General features: G+C 50.3%; 2 protein-coding genes across 2 annotated transcripts, besides 9 other annotated features; one reads left to right on the top strand and one right to left on the bottom strand.

Moving 5' to 3' along the window:
• Positions 1–1,151: 1,151 nt before the first annotated feature.
• Positions 1,152–7,302, bottom strand: PVX_091770 (asparagine-rich protein, putative; the record flags this gene model as incomplete). Its single annotated transcript, XM_001615296.1, has 2 exons — positions 1,152–1,154; positions 1,381–7,302. 2 exons carry the CDS (start codon positions 7,300–7,302, stop codon positions 1,152–1,154), a joined length of 5,925 nt encoding a protein of 1,974 aa, XP_001615346.1.
• A 5,398-nt stretch (positions 7,303–12,700) lies between these two features.
• Positions 12,701–12,724: a microsatellite.
• Positions 12,725–13,826: 1,102 nt separating this feature from the next.
• On the top strand, positions 13,827–20,285 carry PVX_091765 (hypothetical protein, conserved; the record flags this gene model as incomplete). Its single annotated transcript, XM_001615295.1, has 1 exon — positions 13,827–20,285. One exon carries the CDS (start codon positions 13,827–13,829, stop codon positions 20,283–20,285), a length of 6,459 nt encoding a protein of 2,152 aa, XP_001615345.1.
• Positions 14,594–14,685: a microsatellite.
• Positions 14,761–14,786: a microsatellite.
• Positions 14,812–14,835: a microsatellite.
• Positions 16,103–16,126: a microsatellite.
• Positions 18,154–18,173: a microsatellite.
• Positions 18,329–18,353: a microsatellite.
• Positions 18,592–18,615: a microsatellite.
• Positions 19,929–20,003: a microsatellite.
• Positions 20,286–20,517: the final 232 nt, after the last annotated feature.

The following is a 20,517-nucleotide window of genomic DNA, read 5'->3' as shown; positions in this document are numbered from 1 at the left end:
CTCGTTTGCATCTGTCTTAGCGCATGCCTGACACATCTGCTTCCCGCTTCTGCTAGGAAGTAACACCCACATAGGAAAGTTCCCTCCACCGGCGCGCAAGGTGAGCCAAGCGTTAGCACAAGAACGAAGCGATGCTTCCTACGAGTGTGCAGAGTGAACACCCACAGGTGCACACACCCGGGGGTATGGCTACGCAAAATAAAAACGAAAGCAGACCAGTGGCCAAACGCAAAATGGGAACTCCCCACACGATGAGTTGACGAGTTGATGAGTTGGTGAGTTAACCATTTGACAACCCTTTCGAATAATTTCATCTTAACTGGTTGGTTTTGGAGCTGTGCGTTCCACACGGGTCGACTGACTAGTGCGCACGGGAGCGAGCGGGACGCATCGACGTGTGCCTTCGTACTAGAAGCGGCGACCGCACCGGTGCTCCAACGACCGCTTCAGTACCCCCACCGGCATTCGTGTCCGCGTCCGCGCTGTCCCAAAGGGCACACAGTTTGCACATCTAAATGGAGGGAAAAAAAAAAAAAAAAGAAAAAAAAAAGTCCCATGTGGGGGATGACTCATGCTCACTCTCCCCCACCAGAGACAACGAGCGTGACAAGAATTGCTTCAAAATGGAAAAAAAAAAAAAGTGAAGAATAACACAAAGGGATCGCCAAGGGTGGGGGAAAAGAGGCATACAAAAAAAAGGAAAAAAAAAAAAAAAAAAAAAAAAAGGAGAATAAACCATTTGGCCTATTCCTCCTTTTCTTGTGTGTATCTACACCGCTTACGTAGGCGTGGGTGGTACGCTTGGACCCGCTTCTATTTCCCGCAATCGTTCATGCTGCCAAGATGGGGAGGCGAGCAACGGGTGCAGTCCTTTTCACACTTTCGCAGCGGATGGGGAAGCAAAAAAAAAAAAGCGGGGCAAGCACTCCAGGATGTATAGTGTAGCACATCCGGAGCGCCCCTTTCACTCCACAGCAGGGGCCGCCCACAAGCGCGTGGTCCTCTCACGCCTTCGGAGATTATTCACGTGGGGAGGTGCAGAACGGCCGGCCGTACGTTCAAACTGCACGGTCGTCCGACTCCCCAGTATTCTCCCTTCAGGCGTTACGTCATTAGAGTTGTGCTATTAGAGTTGTGCTATTAGCGTTATGTTACTACTTTATTTTTTACTTTTTATTTTTTATTTTCCCCCTTCTCGTGCGCGTCCCCCGGGGGGGGAGATGGCGAAGCGGGCGGGCGGTCGCCACCCCCCTGCTCGGCGGTATGCGCAGCGGTGTGCTCGGCGGGAGCTCCCTCCCCGGTTTGCTGGCCCTCGCAGGGGGTTCGTTCCTCGCGCTGGTCGCCGTTTGGAGCGCCCCCAGGGGGGTCCTCCCCGTTTACATCTCCATTAGGCGGATTTTCCTCGTTCACGGGTGCTTCCCCCTTCGCATCTCCACTGGGGTTTTTTTGCCCCCCCTCCAAGGAGGTCTCCTTCGCGAGGGGGGGGCCCGGGTTCTTCTCCGCAGCGCTGTCCTTCAAGGGGGCGCCGCTGTAGGGCAGCGGGATGACGGGCTCGTCCGTAGAGTCATTATTCTCATACAAAATATCCTCCTTGTGGAAACTGAAGACATTTTTGCTCTCCACTTCTTCCGTCTTTTCATCCACCAAGTGGAAGGGGGCATACTTGGGGATGTTAAAGGTGCTGACACTAACGTCCTGCAAATTTAAAATGTTAATTTCTTCATTTTTGTATATAAAGGAGTTCTCATTAATAACTGCAGTGGGGTTTTTAATCCAAATGTGTTCCAAAGCCTCATTTGCAGAAATCCTCTTCTCAACGTTAAGCTCTAGTAGCTTCGAAATGAGGTCCTTGGCCGATGAGGAGATGCTCTTCCAGATGTGGTCCTTAAAATTGAGAACGTAATTTTTCTGAATATTCATTTCTGTGTTTTTGTTAATTGGGAAGGGTAGCTTTCCACTAAGAAGCAAAAAGAGAATGATTCCAATGGACCATGCGTCTACTTTATGGTTGTACCCCTGTAGAGTGATCACTTCCGGGGCGACGTAAGCAAGTGTCCCACAGGGTTCCTTTAACAATTCGTTTGGGGCGCATAAGGTCGAAAGGCCAAAATCGGTCAGCTTTATCTGCGCATCTCTAGACTTATCCGTAAGGAGGATGTTCTCCGGTTTGATATCCCTGTGTATGATTCCACACCTGTGGAGGTACGCCACTGTCTTGATTAGCTGCGTCACAATTTTATTGGCATGAATTTCGCTCAATCTCGTCTCGGTGAGCAGGAAGTCATATAGCTCTCCTCCTTTCACTAACTCCATCGAGATGTATAACGTCTCCTTGGTGTTTATAATTTCTTTTAAATAAATTACATTCGGATGTCGGAGCAGTCTCAAAATGGAGATCTCACTACGTAGTAACTCCTTTTCATATATTGAGACGGACCTCTTGTCAATCACTTTGATGGCAAATTCCGCGTTCGTCTGTTTGTTAATTCCTCGGTAGACGGTAGAAAACTTCCCTTGCCCTAACTGCTCATGTAATTCGTACAGATTATAGAGAGTGTTCTGCTTCGTCGTGGAGTACAAGGCTTGTAGCCACTCCTCCCTCTCCTCGTGTGTATTCACGTAGAGGTCTCTCCTCTGCACTTGCTTGGTCCCCTTGTGGCAAATGGAAAAGCCAAATTTACTTACGTTATCATTCTTAGAGATGACCTCTACGTAGCATCCCTCCAGAAACATAAACCCCCTCGGCTTCAAATTCTTCTGCTTATCATAATAGTACAGCAGATTGTCGAAGAGGATGTAGTACCTGGCCTTGAACTGGTGCAGGTGCTTCCCTATTTTATATAGGATTCCCTCCTTCAAAGAATTTTTCTTTATCATGTCTAGGCACTTTTGGAAATCAAAGTTGCAGTAGATGCAGCTGTAGAAGTAGCAATGCTCGCACTCGCAGTATTCGCACTCCATGGCGATTTTGTCCTCGTTTACGCAGAACCGCGGGTACCGCCCGTGGCAGTTGGGGCACATCAGGAACGGCCCCTTGCAGTTCGGGCACGAGTACAGGTTCACGTCCTTCACGTGCTTCTTCTTCTTCTTCCCCTCGTGCGCGGGGCGGGGCGGGGTGGAAGCGGAAGCGGTTGGAGCGGCGGAAGCGGCAGGGGGGACTTCGGCTGCAGCGGCTGCGGGTGCTTCGGCTGGCATTTCCACCGCTTCCTCCTTCTCCGCTTCCTCCTTCACCGCTTCTTCCTTCACCGCTTCCTCCTTCACCGCTTCTTCCTTCACCGCTTCCTCCTTCACCGCTTCCTCCTTCACCGCTTCTTCCTTCACCGCTTCCCCCTTCTCCACCGCTTCCCCCTTCTCCACCGCTTCCCCCTTCTCCACACCGGCGGGGCTTCTCTCCATCGCCTCGTTAACTGATGGCGGAGCCTCTTCCGCCCCGTTCACCCCCTCAGTCGCCCCCTCGACGCCTAAACCGCTACTCACGCCGCTACTCGCGCCGCCACTCATGCCGCCACCCACGCCGCTACCCACGGGGGGCTTCTTTTTCTTCTTCCCGCTGTGCGCGCTGCTCGAGTAATTCCTCGCCTTCTCGATGTTCCGCTTGGCCTTCTTGTACTTGTCCTTGCACTGGGCATTTCGCTCCTTCCACACCTCGTTGATGTTAAAGCTAATTTGGGACGCCTTAATGAATTCCACAATTTCTTTGGAAAATATATCGTTTAGGGAGTTGGTCAGCAGGTTAAAGTCGCACTCGTCGCCCGCCTTGTTCTGTGCGCCCCCCGGGGCCGCGCCCATTTGCGCTTCGCCATCGGGGGTGGCATCCTTGGCACTCCCTTTGCCGCTCGCCTTCCCGCCATCCTGGCCGCTCCCCTTTACGCTCCCCTTTGCGCTCCCCTTCTGCCTCAGCACCGCGTTGAAGCACTCCGCAATTTTCTTCTTCCCATCGAGCCTTCGCTTCTCCTCCGTCTCCTCCAATTTATCAACAGTGTTGGGGGTGCCATAAGTGCCATTTGCGTTGCTAGCTTGGGAGGTGCCATTCGCGCCGCTAACTTGGGGGGTGCCATTCGCGCCGCTAACTTGGGGGGTGCCATTCGCGCCGCTAACTTGGGGGGTGCCATTCGTGCCGCTTACTTGGGCGGCGCTTTCCTTCTCCTCACACGGTTGGCCCACGTTCGCTTCTTCCTTCTCCTGACACGGCTGGCCCACGTTCCCTCCTTCCTTCTCCTGACGCGATTGTTCCACGTTCGCTTCTTCCTTCTCCTGACGCGATTGTTCCACGTTCCCTCCTTCCTTCTTCCCTTGGGGGCTTTCCGCCTGCCTCGAACTGGCGGGCTCCAACGCCGCGTCCACCCCGCCGCCGACGTTCGTCCGATTCAGCGCGTTTCCGCTGGAGGGGATAGCGGCTTCCCTCTTTTCGAGCCCCTCCACGTGCTGGGCGGGAGCCTCCGCATGGGGCCTTCCCGTCACGACGACACATAGTTCAGCCCGTCCGTCATCGCCCCCTGGCGCGTTGGCGTGTTGTTCCTGGTTGTGCGCAGACGTCTCTTTTTCCACCCCACTGGGGCCCACCCCAGCTACGGTCCCCGCCTCTGCCTCAGCTGCGGTCCCAGCTGCGATAACCTCTGCCGCAGCCACCCCGCTGGGGAGGGCAAAGTTGACCAGCTTGCTGCCATTCTCCAGTTTGGCCTTTTTCCTACTTGCCCCGGGATCGCCTTTGTCCTTGTCGGCATCTGCGGTGGTGCCCTCGGGGGTCTGCTGTTGGTGGTGGCTTCCCCTGTCGTGGCCGCTTCCCCTTTCGAGACCGCTCCCCTTTTCGTGGCCGCCCCCCCTTTCGCTGTCGCTTGCCCTCTCCCCCTTGCGAAAGTTCACACACAAATTATCATTCAAGCAGTCGTAGTCCGGGGCCTGAATGATGAAGAGCTGCCTGATTTTAAAATACACCTCTTCCGTGATGACCTCCTCATTTGCATCGATTTGTTTGCTCTTAAACGTTTCCGATTTTATAACAAAGTTGCTGATGTAGTCTCTCCCGTAAAGTACATTTCCCTGCAGACCCCAAACGTCTTCATGTAAGCAGCTAAAGAATACGTAGAGGAAGAAATCATATTTATATATCACGCTCTTAAACTGTATGGGCGTAATTTTATCATTATCCCAAAACTCACACTCTTCCAACATACGGTCGACGATTTCTTCAACGTCTACATTCTTCTCCTGCATTTTGTAATTCTCCTCATCGTTGAGGATGTTCCTTGCCGTTTTGGATAGGAGGCAATACTCGTGTGTAAAGATTTTTTTTTTGTTTTCTTTTTTTTTTTCCTTTTTATAAATGTTCATATCGCTTCTGCTATTGACGCACGTCCGTTTCTTCCCTTTTTTTACAACCCCACCGGGAGCCTCCGTTTCTTCGTTCGCCGCTTTGGTTTGCGCTTCCGACTTGGCCTCCTCCTCTGCACTCTGCGTGCCATCTGCTTCTGCGCCCTGCATGCATCCGCTTTCCTCCTGGCCCAACTCGCTCCTCTGCTGCGGGGCGTTCCTTTCTCGGCCGCTTTCCCGCGCCAACCGGTTCGCAGCCAGTGCGTCTTCCTCCAACCGGTCTACCGCCAACCGGTCTACCGCCAACCGGTCTACCGCCAACCGGTCTACCGCTAATGGCTCCGGGCAGCCCCTCTTCCTCCTCCGGCGGCGCTGCTTATTCTTGATGAGGTAGCCGTAGATGCTGATGAACGAGTCCGCCGTGCTGCTGGAGTAGCTGTCACCCCCGTTGCGCTGCTCCCTGTTGGAGTCAAAGCTGTCGACCTCTTCGCTGCTCAGAAAGGAATTCGTGTCGTTGCTCGAGCAGCTATCGCTAGTTGAGGACATGAACCCGTTATGATTATTCCCATTCCTGAAATTGGATAGGCACCTGGAGGGTTTCTTTTTTGCTCTGCTTCTGAGGCTTTTCCTCTTGCTAACATTTGGGTGGTCCATCTCCTCGTTGATGAACCCATTGGACGTGCTGCTGGAGGACGTGTTCGTGTTGTCGTCGCTTTCGCTCCTCAAAATGGAATCCCCCTTGGGCGACTTGTTCTTCTCCTTTTCCTTTTCCCTTTTACTTTTCCGGTCAGCCCCACCGAACGGGTTGCTCTCGTCGTCTCTCTCCTTCCGGATGCCCTTCATGCACCTCTCCAGCTGGTGCTTCTTCTCCTTCCTGATTTTCTTCGCCAGCTCGCGCATGTTCAGCAGCTTGTTGCGCTTCCGCAGCCGCCTCTGCTGCTGCAGGCATTTGCTGCAGTTCGTCACGTTGGCGCCAGCATCGTTGGCGGCTGCCCCGTTGGCGACTGCCCCGTTGGCCGCTACCCCGTTGGCCGCTACCCCGTTTGTGGCTACCCCATTTGCCGCTCCCCCCGCGGCGCTCACGTGGCCCTCGTCGCAAACCGCCTCGTCGTTATCATTCAGGTCCTCCTCGTTGTCCTCCTCGGCGGCCTCATTCTCGCTGTACCCCTCGTCGTTGCAGCTGTTGCTGTAGTTGTTATCGTCTTCATCGCCATCCTGGTCTCCATTGCTGTACCCATAAAGATCCCCATAGTGGTAGCTCCCCGGGTAGTCCCCTCCATTCTCTCCATCGATACACTCCTCACTGTCTACGTCATCCTCATCGTCATAGTCCTCCCCTTCCACAGGGTCATCCAAATTCTCATTCGAATTGTACTCCCCACCATAAAAGTTCTTTTTCCTTTTATTTTTTTTATTAAAAAAAACACTTTTCAACTTGTCAATATATGGGATGTTAGAAAGCATCGCCACCATCTCAGATTTCTGGATGTACCCATCGGAATTTAAATCGAAGATATCAAAGAGGACGCTGATCTTATCGCTTTTGGTTCCTCTGCAGCAGATGGCGATGCCGATTATGAACTCTTCGAAGTCTATGTAGCCTGTGTTTTTGAAATTAAACTTTAGGAACAGCCGCTCGCCCCACAATCCCGGCAGGGGGAAAAACTGCAGGAAGGTCTCCTTGTCTATTTGGCTCGACGCCGACCGGCTTCCCAGCTCCTTGAAAATCTGGCAAGCGGTGTGGAAGGGAAGTGGAGAAGTGGTGTAGTGGAGAAGCAGCGTAGAATCGAAGCAGTGTAGTGGCGAAGCGATGGGGAAGCCTCTACACAGCGTGGATGGGCGCACATCGCGGGCGGCCCCCGGCTGAGCTACTCCCCCCCTCCTTACCTTCTTCAAAACCTCCAACTCATCCGTCTCGAACTTTTTGCTACATATTTTGAAATTCCTCTTTTGGTCTTCCTTCTCCTTGTCCTTCTCCGTTTGGAGCCCCATTTATGAGGGCGCTTGGGCGAAAAAAAACGTGGACGGCCTCGAGAGGCAAAAGATTGAAGGTTCACCACGGCCAAGGGGAAGAGGCGCAGATGTTTATGTCTGGGGTGGTGGTGGAGCTTCTCTCAGATGTACCGTTAGCGTCAAAATTGCAGACAAAAAAATGGGAGAAAAAAATACCAGAAAAAAACAAAGTAACAAGCGCAATGGAACGCGATGAATGCGCGCTGCTTTTATGCTTATAAATTCACTTCCGTTTAACGTTCCGTGATGGCACGTATCCGTGCACACAATCACACTCAATCGACCGATCGATCGCTCTCTCGCTTACACTCACGTGCAGGGCTCGGCAAACCGGACGCGCAGCTTCACACGCGTGTACCTGCGCGTGGCATACTATGATGAGTAAACGACGCCAAGCGTACGTACGTGTCAGTTCGCCTCACCGTAGGAACAAAATTTTAAGCCCCCCTTTCCGGCTGCCAGTCCTTTTGGACGTCAGTTCCGCTCAAATGGTAGCGCTTACGGGGGAGAATGTGCAAATACGTGAGCGGGGCTGCTTCCATGTAGCTTTCCACGCAGAGGTGCCCGCAACAAACGTCTGGTAGGAGAGCCCCCACTTGCTCCACCAAACTGAGGGGAGAAAAGCTCAGTGGGGAGAAAAAACAACCAAAAGACTACGAATGGTGAGCTGCAAAATAAACACTACAGGGCTGGTTGCGAGGAGAGCACATGAAGATGTATACATTTAAGTATACGCAGAGTCAACAGAGCAGTGGCGTTAACTCTTTCGCACGAAATGGGAGAGATGGTCACGCTCACGTTCTGTTCTGCACTCCCATGTGTGTTTACGTAGCTACTTTCTCCTCTGAAGGTGCGTACACATGCGCATGCACCTGCAGCAGAAGCTCCGCGTTCTTCGTGTCTGCTTTGAAGGGTGCATTCAAACAAAGGCACATTAAAAGGCGCATTAAGTCGCACAGACAGGGGGGCGAGGGATTAACAAGGGTAAAGGCAACCCACCACAACTATGCAGGGTCGGTGGAAACAACAATGGAGTGCCAGCGAGTTGGGGCGACGCGCTGGGGGTTTTACGCCGCGTCGTCAGTTGAGCAGGTAATATGTGTGCATGTATAGTGTGGACGAGGGTATACATGTATATGTGTATATATGTATTTATGTATATATATATATGTATGTGTTTTTTTTTTTTTTTTTTTTTTTTCAAAAAAATGTACATATGTGCATTTCGCTTGCCTCTTTCCTTCCCCCGTTTCTTCTCCTTCTCTTCCTCTTCTTTTCCTTTTCTTCTCCTTTTCTTCCTCCTTTTCCTCCTCGTTATCCACTTTTTTTCCTTTTCGCTTTAGCAGCGCGTGGCAAACACGAGTCCGCCTTTATTCATTTTTGCTTTGCATTTCGGGTTTCGCGCTTCGCTTGCTATGTTTCGCGCTTCATACGCTACGGTCGCGCCTTCCCTTTCTCCTTAGAACCATACGCCGAAGCGAGTTTGACAAATGAAAAAAAAAGGAAAAAAAAAAAAAAGGCGCATAAATGGGATATCGCCAATTTGGCATAAAGTGGGAAAAAAAAAAAGATGAAGCTGTTGTCAATTATGTGCTGAAATGATGGGGGCATATACAAATGCAAAGTTGCAAATTTCCAAAGTTGCAATTTTGCAAAGCTGCAATTTTGCAAAGCTGCGCATTTGCAGAGTTGCGAATTTGCCGAGTTGCAATTTCGCATGCCTGCGTATGCAATACGTCGTACAGTAGGCACAATCTGTGCAGCCCGTTTGGCGACAAAAATTCACATCACGCAGCTATCTCAAAATGAAGGACTTTTTTTTTTTTTTTTTTCTTTCCCCTTTGGAATGACTTCCCTCCGATTGGTCGTGTCTACCAAAAATGCAACGCGCGCGGGGCCGCCTTTATGTCTCCCCGAGCCGGCACAGGATGGATGTGCTTACTCACGACGAAATATGCATGTACAAACGCATCCCCACTAGGGTAATTCGCCTCTTCACATTTGCTCATTTAGGGTGGTATGCGAAGAGAGGCGGGTTTATGAATTTATGCATGTGAAACGGTCTGCCTCTCACAAAAGAAGGGGGCATTCAAAAGGGATAGACGCGTACAGAAATGGAAAGATAAATAAGAACAAAGAGAGGGAGAGGGGGAGACATGATCTTATTCTTCCTCTCATGGGAGTCATTCGGGTGGGGCCACGCATGCGTGCATGCACATGTAGGGTACAGCGCAGCGATGTGGTGGATGCGAATTGGGCTATTCAACGTGGTCGATGCGATGGGGCGAGGCCAGCTTTGCGCAACCGTTATATTTATGTGCCCCTCGCGCTATCGCATTCCTTGCGTAGGGAGAGCAACTGTGTATACGTAAAAGCGCGCACTGTAGGCTTGCTCATACGTACGTTGGGCGAGTGCTCACGTGAGCCCTGTTCGTTTGCTCATATAGATACGCTACTATGCGCGCTTTCATAAGCAACAAATTTACACATAAAAAAAAAAAATCGCGTGTCCCATGCTTCTCCCCACAGAGGGAGGGAATGTCCAACAAACGCAGCAATTATGTAATGAACAGTTGGGGGTAACGACAAAACAGAAGAATACAATTGTATGTTGGCCAAACTGCATTCACGATCATCCTCTTTTTTTTTTTTTTTTTTTTTTTTTTTTCTCCCAAAGGTATGTACTTTTTTAAGTGCGTATCGTACGAGTACCCTCCTATTATGAAGGAACGAGCGCCTCGTTTGTTTGGCAGTTTGTATTTGATGACATGCCTTCTGCGGGGGGCATCCGTTGGCAAATCCGCAACTGTAGGGAGCGGTTCGCTTGCGTACATGCACATAAAGGGGAACAATCGTGTATAGTTATGTACGGGCGTAGGCACGTAAAGGCGTAGATACGTAAAGGCATATATACGCAAAGGCATATATACGTACAGGCGTAGGCACGTAATACGCAACGTTGCGCTTATGCGAACATATGCAGAATCTCGCTATACATCGCCTGCACTTAAATGGCTTATGGGTACAGGATCGACAGCAGCGTTGAATGCGCCTTACAATTATTTCTGTTCCCCTCGAGGATTTTATTTACGTGTGCCGTTTTGCTTTGCAAAAATGGTTACGTAGTTGTGGCCTATTGGGGGTGAAAAGGAGCACCAAATGGGCGCAAAAAAATTGGCACAAAAGGGGCACAAAAATGCGTACAAACTGCTACCGCAAAAATGCGAACAAACTGTCGCTAATGGGCACAATCTGGCAGAAAGTGAAAAAAAAAAAAAAAAAAAAAATACAAGCCACCCCCGTAAAATGGGCACAACAAACCGCACAATGAAGTTTCCGAACGGGGAGGAAAAAAGGGTGCAGAAAAAAGAAAACGCGTGAATCGCGACGAAATGGCCTAAAAATGGAGCTCCCTCTTTTTGGCCTTCCTGCATAATTCCCATCTTACCCTCCACACACCGGATATGCTAAATGTAGAAATGTTCCTGTGTTTCTGGAGTAGGGCATGTTCTCCTCCGCCTCGCATGGGCGATAAGTGCATGGCAACACTGCTACTTGTGGAGGCCCCCCGCATATGCGTACTTCCCCATCGGGTGTAAAGCAACACATCTTTCCACGTTCCACGAACACATGCATGTCGTAGCTCCCGTGTGCCATCCAAATGGCGCGTACTTCTTTCCCATTGACTATGCATTTTTTTTTTTTTTCACGCGCAACGGCCGACAATAGATCGAGTTGGAACTTGCATCAAAATGGGAAGTGCATGAAATAGTGGCATAAAAAAAAAAAAAAAAAGCGTCGTTATTGTGTTACGTGTCCTCTATGTGCACGTGGAGGGGTGACAAGCACGCAGTGGTGAAAATTGCAAAGAGAGAAAAACACCCAGGGGGAAATCCTAGCCGGTGCGAAACAGTCTAGTATTATGTAATCTCCCTCCATTCTCAATCCGCACAGTGCGGTGGATCTGCTCACTTGCCATTTTTTCTAAAAAGGATGTAAACAAGTGAGGGGCGTTATGATTGATCCGATTTTACTCTGTCCAATGGGAACAATGCATTTTTTTCCGCCAATTTGTCGAGATAACGTTGGGACATGACGAATTTGTGCCGCCGGAATGGGGCTATAACCTTTGTAAAAGCCAAGTTGTGCAGATGGAGAATCACTCCTGTGTAGGCATCCCGCGCATAAAGATGAACTGCATGCACGTGCCCATATGTATATACGTACGCACTTCCTAGTGACGAGGCCGACGAGGACATGAGCTTCTCCGGAGTGTTATTTCTTTCATAAAATTTCGCAAAATGGGAATATTTTAAAAAATTACCAACGTAACGGCAAAGAGGTGGAACTTACTTGGGGGGACGCACACATGGCCATGTAAAACGGCCCATTCGTTGTTTATATAACTACATACGTGCTACCCCCCACCAGCAGTGCCTGCATTCAGTGTTTATAACGCTTCTGTGCCTAGAGGAATGGCGAACTTCTTCCCCACCGCTTTGGCATCCACCATAATATGCAGCACATAGGGCGTACATTTTTGTATGAACAAGTCATAATTTTTTTTTTTTTTTTTTTTTTTTTCAAATAGCTTGCAGTTGCGAAAATGGCTAGCAGAACGGAAGCAGAAAAAGGGGGGAATATATACGCCTCTTTTATATGCTGCATTATTCCACTAACAGTTGGGAGTCCTCACAATTTATGGCACCACATTTTATTATCGCCGCTTTAATTTGGACCTTTTGCAGAAGAAAAAATGGAACAGCTGCGCTGCGCTGCGTCAACGGGTGCCTGCTGGGTGAGACGACAATCCATTTTTTAAATCAAAGGTTGTCTACGAGCATGCGAATGGGCGGGCATAGGACGAACCACATGGCAGCAAAGCAGGACGAGTGAGCGGAGCCCCTCAAAGAGTATGCATTTATGTGCCTCCATGCGAATGTCCACAAAACGACCAGGCGTTATATCGCCATTTCGTCACTTTGCCATTTAGCCATTTTGCCATTTCGCCAGTTTGCCCTTTTTTTCCCCTATTTCCCGTACTCACCGCTGTGCCAAGCGAAATGACCATTCACTGCATATACATGGGCCGCCGACAAACGGAAATTATTTTTTATGTGATAAGGGGTAGGACAAAAAAAAAAATTCCGCAAGAGAAGACGCACGGGGGATTAACGTGGGGCTGCCTACTTATTATTTAGACTGCCATTCAGGGGCGTAAAAAAAAGGGATTGCCAATTTTGGCGCAACTGGATGAGATCAAGCCGAATGGCGGCAATCTGAACGAGAATTACGCTCAACTGGAAGAACTGCAAAAATTATGTTTAAGGGCGGGCGACGGGAAGGTAACTCCAGGGGAATATTTTTTCTTTCCCCGTCGTTTTATATATTCTTATTTAAAGCGGTAGCCAATAAAAGGGGGGGAAATGAAGCGTAAAAAAAAGGAAAAAAAAAAGCAGGAAGAAAAAAGGGAAGAGGAAAACCCCGTCGCGCCACAAAATGAATGGCTTCAACCACTCGCATGTCACAATTTTATTTTTTCTTTGCAGCATTGGCAAAGAGGGGAAAACTGCGCGAATTTTTCTTCTCATTTTGGTGGTACAGAAGGACGGAAAAATGAAGAAAAAGCGGAAAAAGAAGAAGAAAAGGAGAAGAAAAGAAGAGGGTCAACGAATAAACAAAATCCCTTTCGCTTCTCCTGCCTTAGCAAAATTCTTTTCTTATCTTCTCTTTTCTTCCATTGGACGACGAGCAGGTGACGCTCATACGCATCGCTAACTCGAATGCATTGGTACGTTATTTTTACTTTTGTGGTCCAGCCCCGATGAAAATTTTTTGGCGAATATGAAAATTTTTTGGATGTTCCATAGGGCCACTAACAATTAAGTGGCACGCGGAAACGCGTACAGTACATATTGCTTTTTGGCTGATGCCATTTTTTTTTAAAAGGTTACATTTCAAATTTGGAGGTTTTTTTTTCGGCTCATTTGTTCGCTTCATTTGTTCGCTTCATTTGTTCGCTTCATTTGTTCGCTTCATTTGTTCGCTTCATTTGTTCGCTTCATTTATTTTGCTTTATTTATTTTGCTTCATTTATTTTGCTTTATTTATTTTTCTTCATTAATTTCGCTTCATTCATTTTGCTTCATTTTTTCCACTTCATTCACTTTGCTTCATTTTTTTCGCTTCATTCACTTCGCTTCATTCATTTCGCTTCATTTCATGTTGGGGCTTCTCATGCGCGCTTATGCTTGGCACCACGAGTGAGCGCCTGCATTCGCGCGAAGGCTTTCTACAAGCAGCCGATTGAGGGGAAGCCACCCTTCCAGGCAGCGCGGTTACGTGCCTACGTACGTATGTACGTATGTATGCGCGTATGCGTGGGTGTGGCCAGCGGAGGGACGGCAACGCTTGAACCGTTTGGCAAAGCTGAACCGCTTGGCAAACTTAAACCGCGTGGCGGATCCCCTCCGCGGCACGTGCCAGACATAATGTGAAGAAACATGAAGGAAAGCCAAAAGGGCAAGGAGAGTGGGGGCGCGCGCGCCTCGAAAAAGAAGACATACAAGCAAAAGCAGGTAAAGAACATGATTTTGAAAAAACTGAAAAGGAAAATGCAGCAGGGGCTGCACAAGCTAGAGGAGCAGCACGAACACTTGGGGAAGCTGCTGGCCAATTTAAATAATCTAAAAATTGAAGAGAGCAATGCGCTGGCGCTTCACAAGATGACGAAGGAGCTAGCCAGACAAATAAAACGAGTCAACGAGGAAAACAACGATGACATAGCGATATTGAAGATGGAAAGGGACTTAATCAAAGCAGATTTTACAAAAAGTAAAAACAGTTTGAAAGTTTACGAGGATGAGCTGCTACAGGGAGAAGAAGAAGAAGGAGAGGGAGCGGCAGAGGGAGCGGCAGAGGAAGGGGAAGAAGAAGAGGAAGAAGAAGAGCACCACCAGCAGCACCACCATCAGCTGCAGCAGCACAAACAGCAGGGGCAGAACGACTACGAGGAGGGGGGAGCGGAACAGGAGGAGGTGAGCAGAAGCACAAGGCATGATAAAAGGAAGAAGAAGAAAAGGAAAAGCTCCAACGCCAATTCATCGCAGCAATTTACCAATTCGTTCATTCCGCTGCAAGTTTTCCGAGACAACTGCCTTTGCATGAACAACAAGTGCCATCACAATGAATTCGCAAGTGACCATGTGCAGGTGAAAAAAAATTGGGTTTTCGTGGATCTTTATAGAGCCTTGCTCCGAAATAAATACTATAAAGGCACCCACTTGTGTGGTAAAATTTTTGGGGAACATGATAGCAGCGAGATTTACAGGCGGGAGGTGAGGAGGATGCGCAAGAAGAAGCTCCTCTTAAACTTTCTCAGCTGCAGGGGGAAGAGGCGGAAGTCGGGGCGGGAGCAGTGGCAGCAGGGGCTGCAGCTGGGGTGGCACATGGAGGAGAGCGATCTTGGAGCACATTCCACGGGGGGTAGCTACCCCTGCGAGTGGGACGGGCAGGAAGGGGAAAGGGACCAAACGGGTGGCCCTCTTGGAAAAGGCCCCCTTTCCAATGGCACCCCGACGAGCTGTGACCACCGGAGGAAAGCCCTCCCGGACAGCTTCCCCCCGTGCAGCTCGTCCAACCCGATAGACGACCAAAGAAACAGAAACGTCAGCTGGATCACCATGAAGAATGAAATAAACGAGGAGGTCTCCAAAAAGAACAGCAGCATTATGACCGGCAATATGTTAACCTTTCTAGTGAGCATAAGCAAAGTGTTTTCCTGCGAACTGATTCAGGAGAAAAGGGAAAAGCCACTGACAAACGATTTTCCAGTGAATAAAAAATGTAACAAATTTTATGACTACCTACCAGCGCAGCAGCACAATTTGATGAGCATGCATCATGCAGCGGGAACTGGCCATAGGAGCAGTGCCTCCGCGATGAACACCAACGAAATGAGAGGTGCGCATCAGAGCTGCGAAGTGAGGGAGAACCACATTTGCCTCTACCTTAAGAGGGAGCACGTCCCCCCGTACTTGCTAAATTTGGGGAAGAAAATTAAACTAATTTTGAATTTTGCCTCGGCGGATGGGTTGCGCGGTTGTGCCAGCCCCCAAGAGGGGGGCGAGGCGACGGGGGAGCCGCCCTCAGGGGAGAGACCCACCCACGAACCGCTCACAGGGCAGACACTCACAGGGCAGCCGCTTACCGGGGATGGGCCCTGCGGAGAGGCGTCCCCCCCCGCGGCGGAGCGCGGCGCGCGACTGGAGCACGAGGGGGGGCCCATGCAGAGGTACAGGAGCCTCTTCCTGAAGAAGAAAAAGCAGAAGCGGAAAAAAAGTGGAAAGGAGAAGAAGTTGGAAGGCACAGCGGGGAATGGAAGCGGTGGGGGGAGCGGGGCCTGCGCGGTGAGGGCCTTCGACGACAACCACCGCTTCAACAACACCTTCTTGAGCGCCCTGCTGAGAAGGAATCTCAGCGAGAAGAAGAGGTACCACTATTTTTACGTCAACAGTGTGGAGTATGACCACATGGGCTACGACGTGGAGGATATCATTTTCCATTTAGAAAAAGTTGTGAGCAAATGGGAGAGGAACAGCAACTCCTGCGGTGGTGGGACCTTTTCGCCGTTGACCCTGTTGAACTACGTGAGTAAGAAGTATGCGCTGTACTCCAGCAAGGGGAAAAAAAAAAAAAAAAAAAATAAAATTAAATGTAAAAATAAAATTAAAGGTAGAGGTAAAGGTAAAGGTAAAGGTAAAGCGTACCATGTGAAGGGGGAGAGGCACGCAGAGGGGGTGCACCAAGGCCAGGGCGCAATTGAGGAGGAGTGCCTCAAATTTGGGAAAGCGGCAGGTGTGATGAAGGGGGCCGCCCAAGTGAGAAAGGGCAAAGCGAAGGGTAAGGCAAAGGTGAAGGGAGAATGTGAGAAGCAGTACCAAGAGGAACCCTCCCCCGTGGATGAGGAATTCATTCCGAATGGGCTAAAAGGGGCAGCGACATCTATGGGTGAAGACGTAGAGGCTTACTACCTGACCATCCACAAGGACATGCTGAGCTACAGCAGCAGCAACGACGAAGTGACGGTGAAATACTACGTAACGCACATGCACAACAGAGAGTTTAACCTCGAAGAGGGAAGCCAAGAGATGGCAAAAATCGTTCATCCCACTTTTTCCTACTATTTGGAGAGAAAAAAACAACTAGAAAAAATGATGAAAGAACATAGCGTTTTATATAAAGAGATATTCAAAATGTGGAAAGAGGACATTGAAATTGGGGAGAAAGAGAGGGAAAGGAAAAACATTTTTGCGTGGGGAATTTTACCTGTACGTGCATATGATCACCCGAATATCTTCGTACCGCTACCCTATGGGTTTAAACATAATAATAAGAATTTAGCCTACAGCTCCCTTAGGTCGAAACGTCCCTTTGCTGATGAGGAGGAGGATGACTATGATGGTGAGGATGACGATGGATGCGGTGCGGATGAGAATGGCAATGTGATGGAGAAGAGGGGCAAGGAAAAGAAGAAAGACTATATGAATATAAAATATGCCAATTTGACTGGCCCTTGTATTACGTGGCGTAAAAATTGCATCGCCCTTAACTATTCGAAGAAGAGGAGGAACCCCCACTTGGTGGAGGCCGTCCCGTACCTCTACTGCATGCAGGGCCCCAAGATGCCGCTCTTCTCCCTGGAAAGGAATGTGCGCTACTGCAATGAGAACAACCGGTGTGTGGCGGCGGGTGGGTCGCTCCCCTGTGGAGAAGCGAGGAGCAGCCCCCTCGCCTGCAAAGGTCAGCAGGGCCACCCCGTCTGCCGCAGCAACCAGCAGGGCCACCCCGTCTGCTTCAGCAACCAGCAGAACGAGAAAAACTTCATCTGGGAAAGACAGGAAATCAAAACCTTCCTCGAAAAGTATTTCCTGTACCCAAAGAATTTCGAAAAGATCAGTCAGTACCTGGAGTTTAAAAGTACAAAGCAGTGCGTAGATTTTTACTATTTGACGAAAAACTTCTTCAATTTTAAGAAGTTTCTGTTAACCTTATCCTTGAGCAGGGTGAAGAGAAACAAAAGGCATCGATCCGCAGGCAACGACGCGACGAAGAGGAACTCCAAGGAGGAAATCGTCGCCCAGTTGATGGAGAAGCTGGAGAGCAACTGTGCCCCCAACGAGTTTGAGCAGGCCAATTTTTTCCACCTGAACTTTATCAACTTGCGCCACTTCTTCCAGGGCTATTTCGCCAAAACGTTCGGCGAGGTGCAGGGCGGCACAGGGGCGGGAGAAGCGGCGGAAGTGGGAGCGGCAGCGGGAGGAGCAGCAGTAGGAGTCGCCGCAGCCACAACCGCAGCCACCGCCGCTACCGCCACCGCTAGCGCAGCCGAAGCAGAGACCCAAAGGAGCAAAACCATTGTCCTGGAAAACATGTCCGATGGGTATGTCGTGCCGAAGAATTACAAGTTCATTCTCAGCGCAAACAAGAAATTGTGCTTCCTGGTGAAGAACGAGGAGAACCTCATTTACAGCGGAGTAAATTCTGACATCATCGAAATTGTGTATAATGATCATGCGGACGGGGACAGGAAGAAGAGGAAGAGTGAGAGGGGCGAGCGGGTGGAGCGGGTCGATCCGGGGGAGAAGAAGAAGAAGAAGGCGGGCAGCATAGAGAGGATAGACTCCTTAGATAGAGCACCCTTCCCCGCGCAAAACGCAGCTCATTTGACGCTCGACAAAGTCGCCCTAGCGGATAATCAGCAGCCAAGCACGGCCACGTGCAGCAGAATGATCACCACGCCGCCCCCCAGCAACAGCAACGAGGCGAGTGAGAGGGGCTTCCTCAATCGGGGCAATGACCCCCCTCCAAAGGGCTTCGATGTAGAAAAGGCCTTCCATCGGCACACTGTACACGCAAATGCAGTGGCTAAGCAGAAAAAGGCAAAGAGGGATAACCAAGAAATGGATGGCCAACTGCTCAACTGCAACAGGGAAGAGAAAGCGCACCCCCCGAGGGAGAGTGACGAAATGCAGATGCAAAACGGAGAAGCAACAAGGGGGGCAGCAAACGAAAGAGATAAAGTGCCCATTGCGTACTGTCCCATTTTGAAATATAACAGGGATGATTACAACCCTTTTGGGGGGAGCGGCCAAGTTGTGAACCTCCGAAGGGGGAGTGGCAATCGGGGGGAGGAAGAGGAGGAGGATGACGACGACGAAGTAGCGGAGGGGGCGAAGAAGAAAAAGAAGAACACTTGTGACGAAGAAGCGGCATCCCTTGTTCGGCCGGGCGAAGTGAAAACCCACGATGTGCATTACGTAGACAGCAGGAGCAGCAGCGTGCTAGGGATGAACCCTCAAGCGAGCAACGACGACGACGTGCTCAGGAGAGTCTCCTTCCCCGACTCGAACGACAGCATGAATAACCCATTCGAATATAATGTGAAAATTGAGACCTCCGAAGAGAGCCTATACAAATGTTTTGAGTTTTTAAAAAACATTAACTGGAGGGACACAAGGAATGTAGAAGCAGCTGGCAGTAAGAATGGTGTGCAGCAGGAGCCGCTACCGATTGGGAGGTATTCGGCTGCGCCCGTGACTTTGGAAGGTAAGATGAAAAAGGTCTCTCGAAAGAACAGCATTCAGAGCAACGAGGGTGTATCCCTGCAGAAGGAGAGGAACGTGAAGAGGAAGGATAGCACCTCTGCAGGGAAGTCCAAGGGAGGGGGAGGCAAAGACAACACCACCGTGGGGGGGGCAGCCCAATGGGAAGAAGGGTCAACGGGTCACTCCATTCATGCGAGCAACAGAGATGAGAGGAATCATAGCGGTAAGAGGGGAAAAGCGGCGGTGAGCCACACCTGGGCGAGCGCCCCGACGAAGCGGAGACTCTCGAATGGATCCAGTTGGAATGGAGCAGCGGTAGGAGCGGTAGGAGCGGTAGCATCGGTAGCATCCGTAGCAGCGGTAGGTATCAACGGTGCGAGGGCGGCGGACCCGAAGAGGGATTCCCCGATTAAGCGGAAGTGTGAAAAGGCGCCGAAAAGGAAGAAAACGGCGGACGCCCAGATGCGCGAAGAGGGGCCCGGAGCGCAGGCCGTATGGGACAACTGGGCCATCAGTGGTGACGAAGAGCTGTTGAGTGTTGATATGAATAACTCCATGGGGGAGTCCCAGTTGAGAGCGGAAGCGGTGATGCAAATTTGTGGCCTAAATATGAGTGAAGGGCTGATGTGCCAAGCGAGCGCAAGCCAAGAGCACCAACCGTACGACTCCCTAATTAACAGCCAGTCTCTCTACACGCAGAATTCTTGGGTGCAGGACAGTAACGAATCGGGAGGACTCCTCGTCGGGAGAAGTTACCTACCAGGCATGGAAGATATGAAGCAGGATAGGTTAGATTCAGATGACCATTTGAACTTTATGGGTTATAACAACCGGAGCAGTGTAATCTCGTTGCAAGGAGAGGACCACTGGGAGGATCTGAAGTGGAATGGCGGCAGTTGTTCCGTTGAGTTTTGCAAGAAAGGCAAAGCTGAGGAGTACACGGGAGAAGCGGCGGATGCGGGGGAGGCGGCAGAAGTGGCGGGGAACCACCCCGTGGAAAGCCTCTTCACGCAGCTCCCCGTCAGGGAAAACCCGTCAGAGAGATCGGACGTGGAGCACAGGAGGAACTCCATGCAGAGCAGCAAGTCCTCCAACCAATGCTTCGTAGAATCCTTGCAGCACATGGAGAGCTACGAGGGTGGGTTCTATGATGACCCCTCCAAGCAACCATTTAGGAAGACTGCCACCAAGTGGACGGACAGGGAAAAGGAAATCTACTACGAGGTGTTCGAAAAGGAGGGGAAGAATTGGGACACCCTGCTGTTGGCCTTGCACCCGTATGGGAAAACCCGGGAGCAAATCAAAAACTTTTACCAAAACACGATTGTGAAGAGGCGGAAAAGTGAGGCTCCCTAGGGGGGGCAGCCCGTTGGCAGGGGGTTGTCCACGTATCGACAGCGCATTGTGAGCTTCTGCACCTCCACGGGAAGGACACCCACGCTGCGCGTGCTTTTTTTCCATTTGAATGGCCATTTGAATGACCGTTTGGATGACTGCTTGTGGACCCCCTCCCGTGTGCATTTACAACGCGTCAGAACTTCCCACATGGTAACCTGTGCTTAGTGAATGGCATCACCAAGTGTGGGGG

Source organism: Plasmodium vivax, chromosome 9, assembly GCF_000002415.2.
Source record: "Plasmodium vivax chromosome 9, whole genome shotgun sequence".
NCBI lineage: Eukaryota > Apicomplexa > Aconoidasida > Haemosporida > Plasmodiidae > Plasmodium > Plasmodium vivax.
Note: the sequence above shows the minus strand (reverse complement) of the source record. Positions and strands in the feature narration are given on the sequence as shown.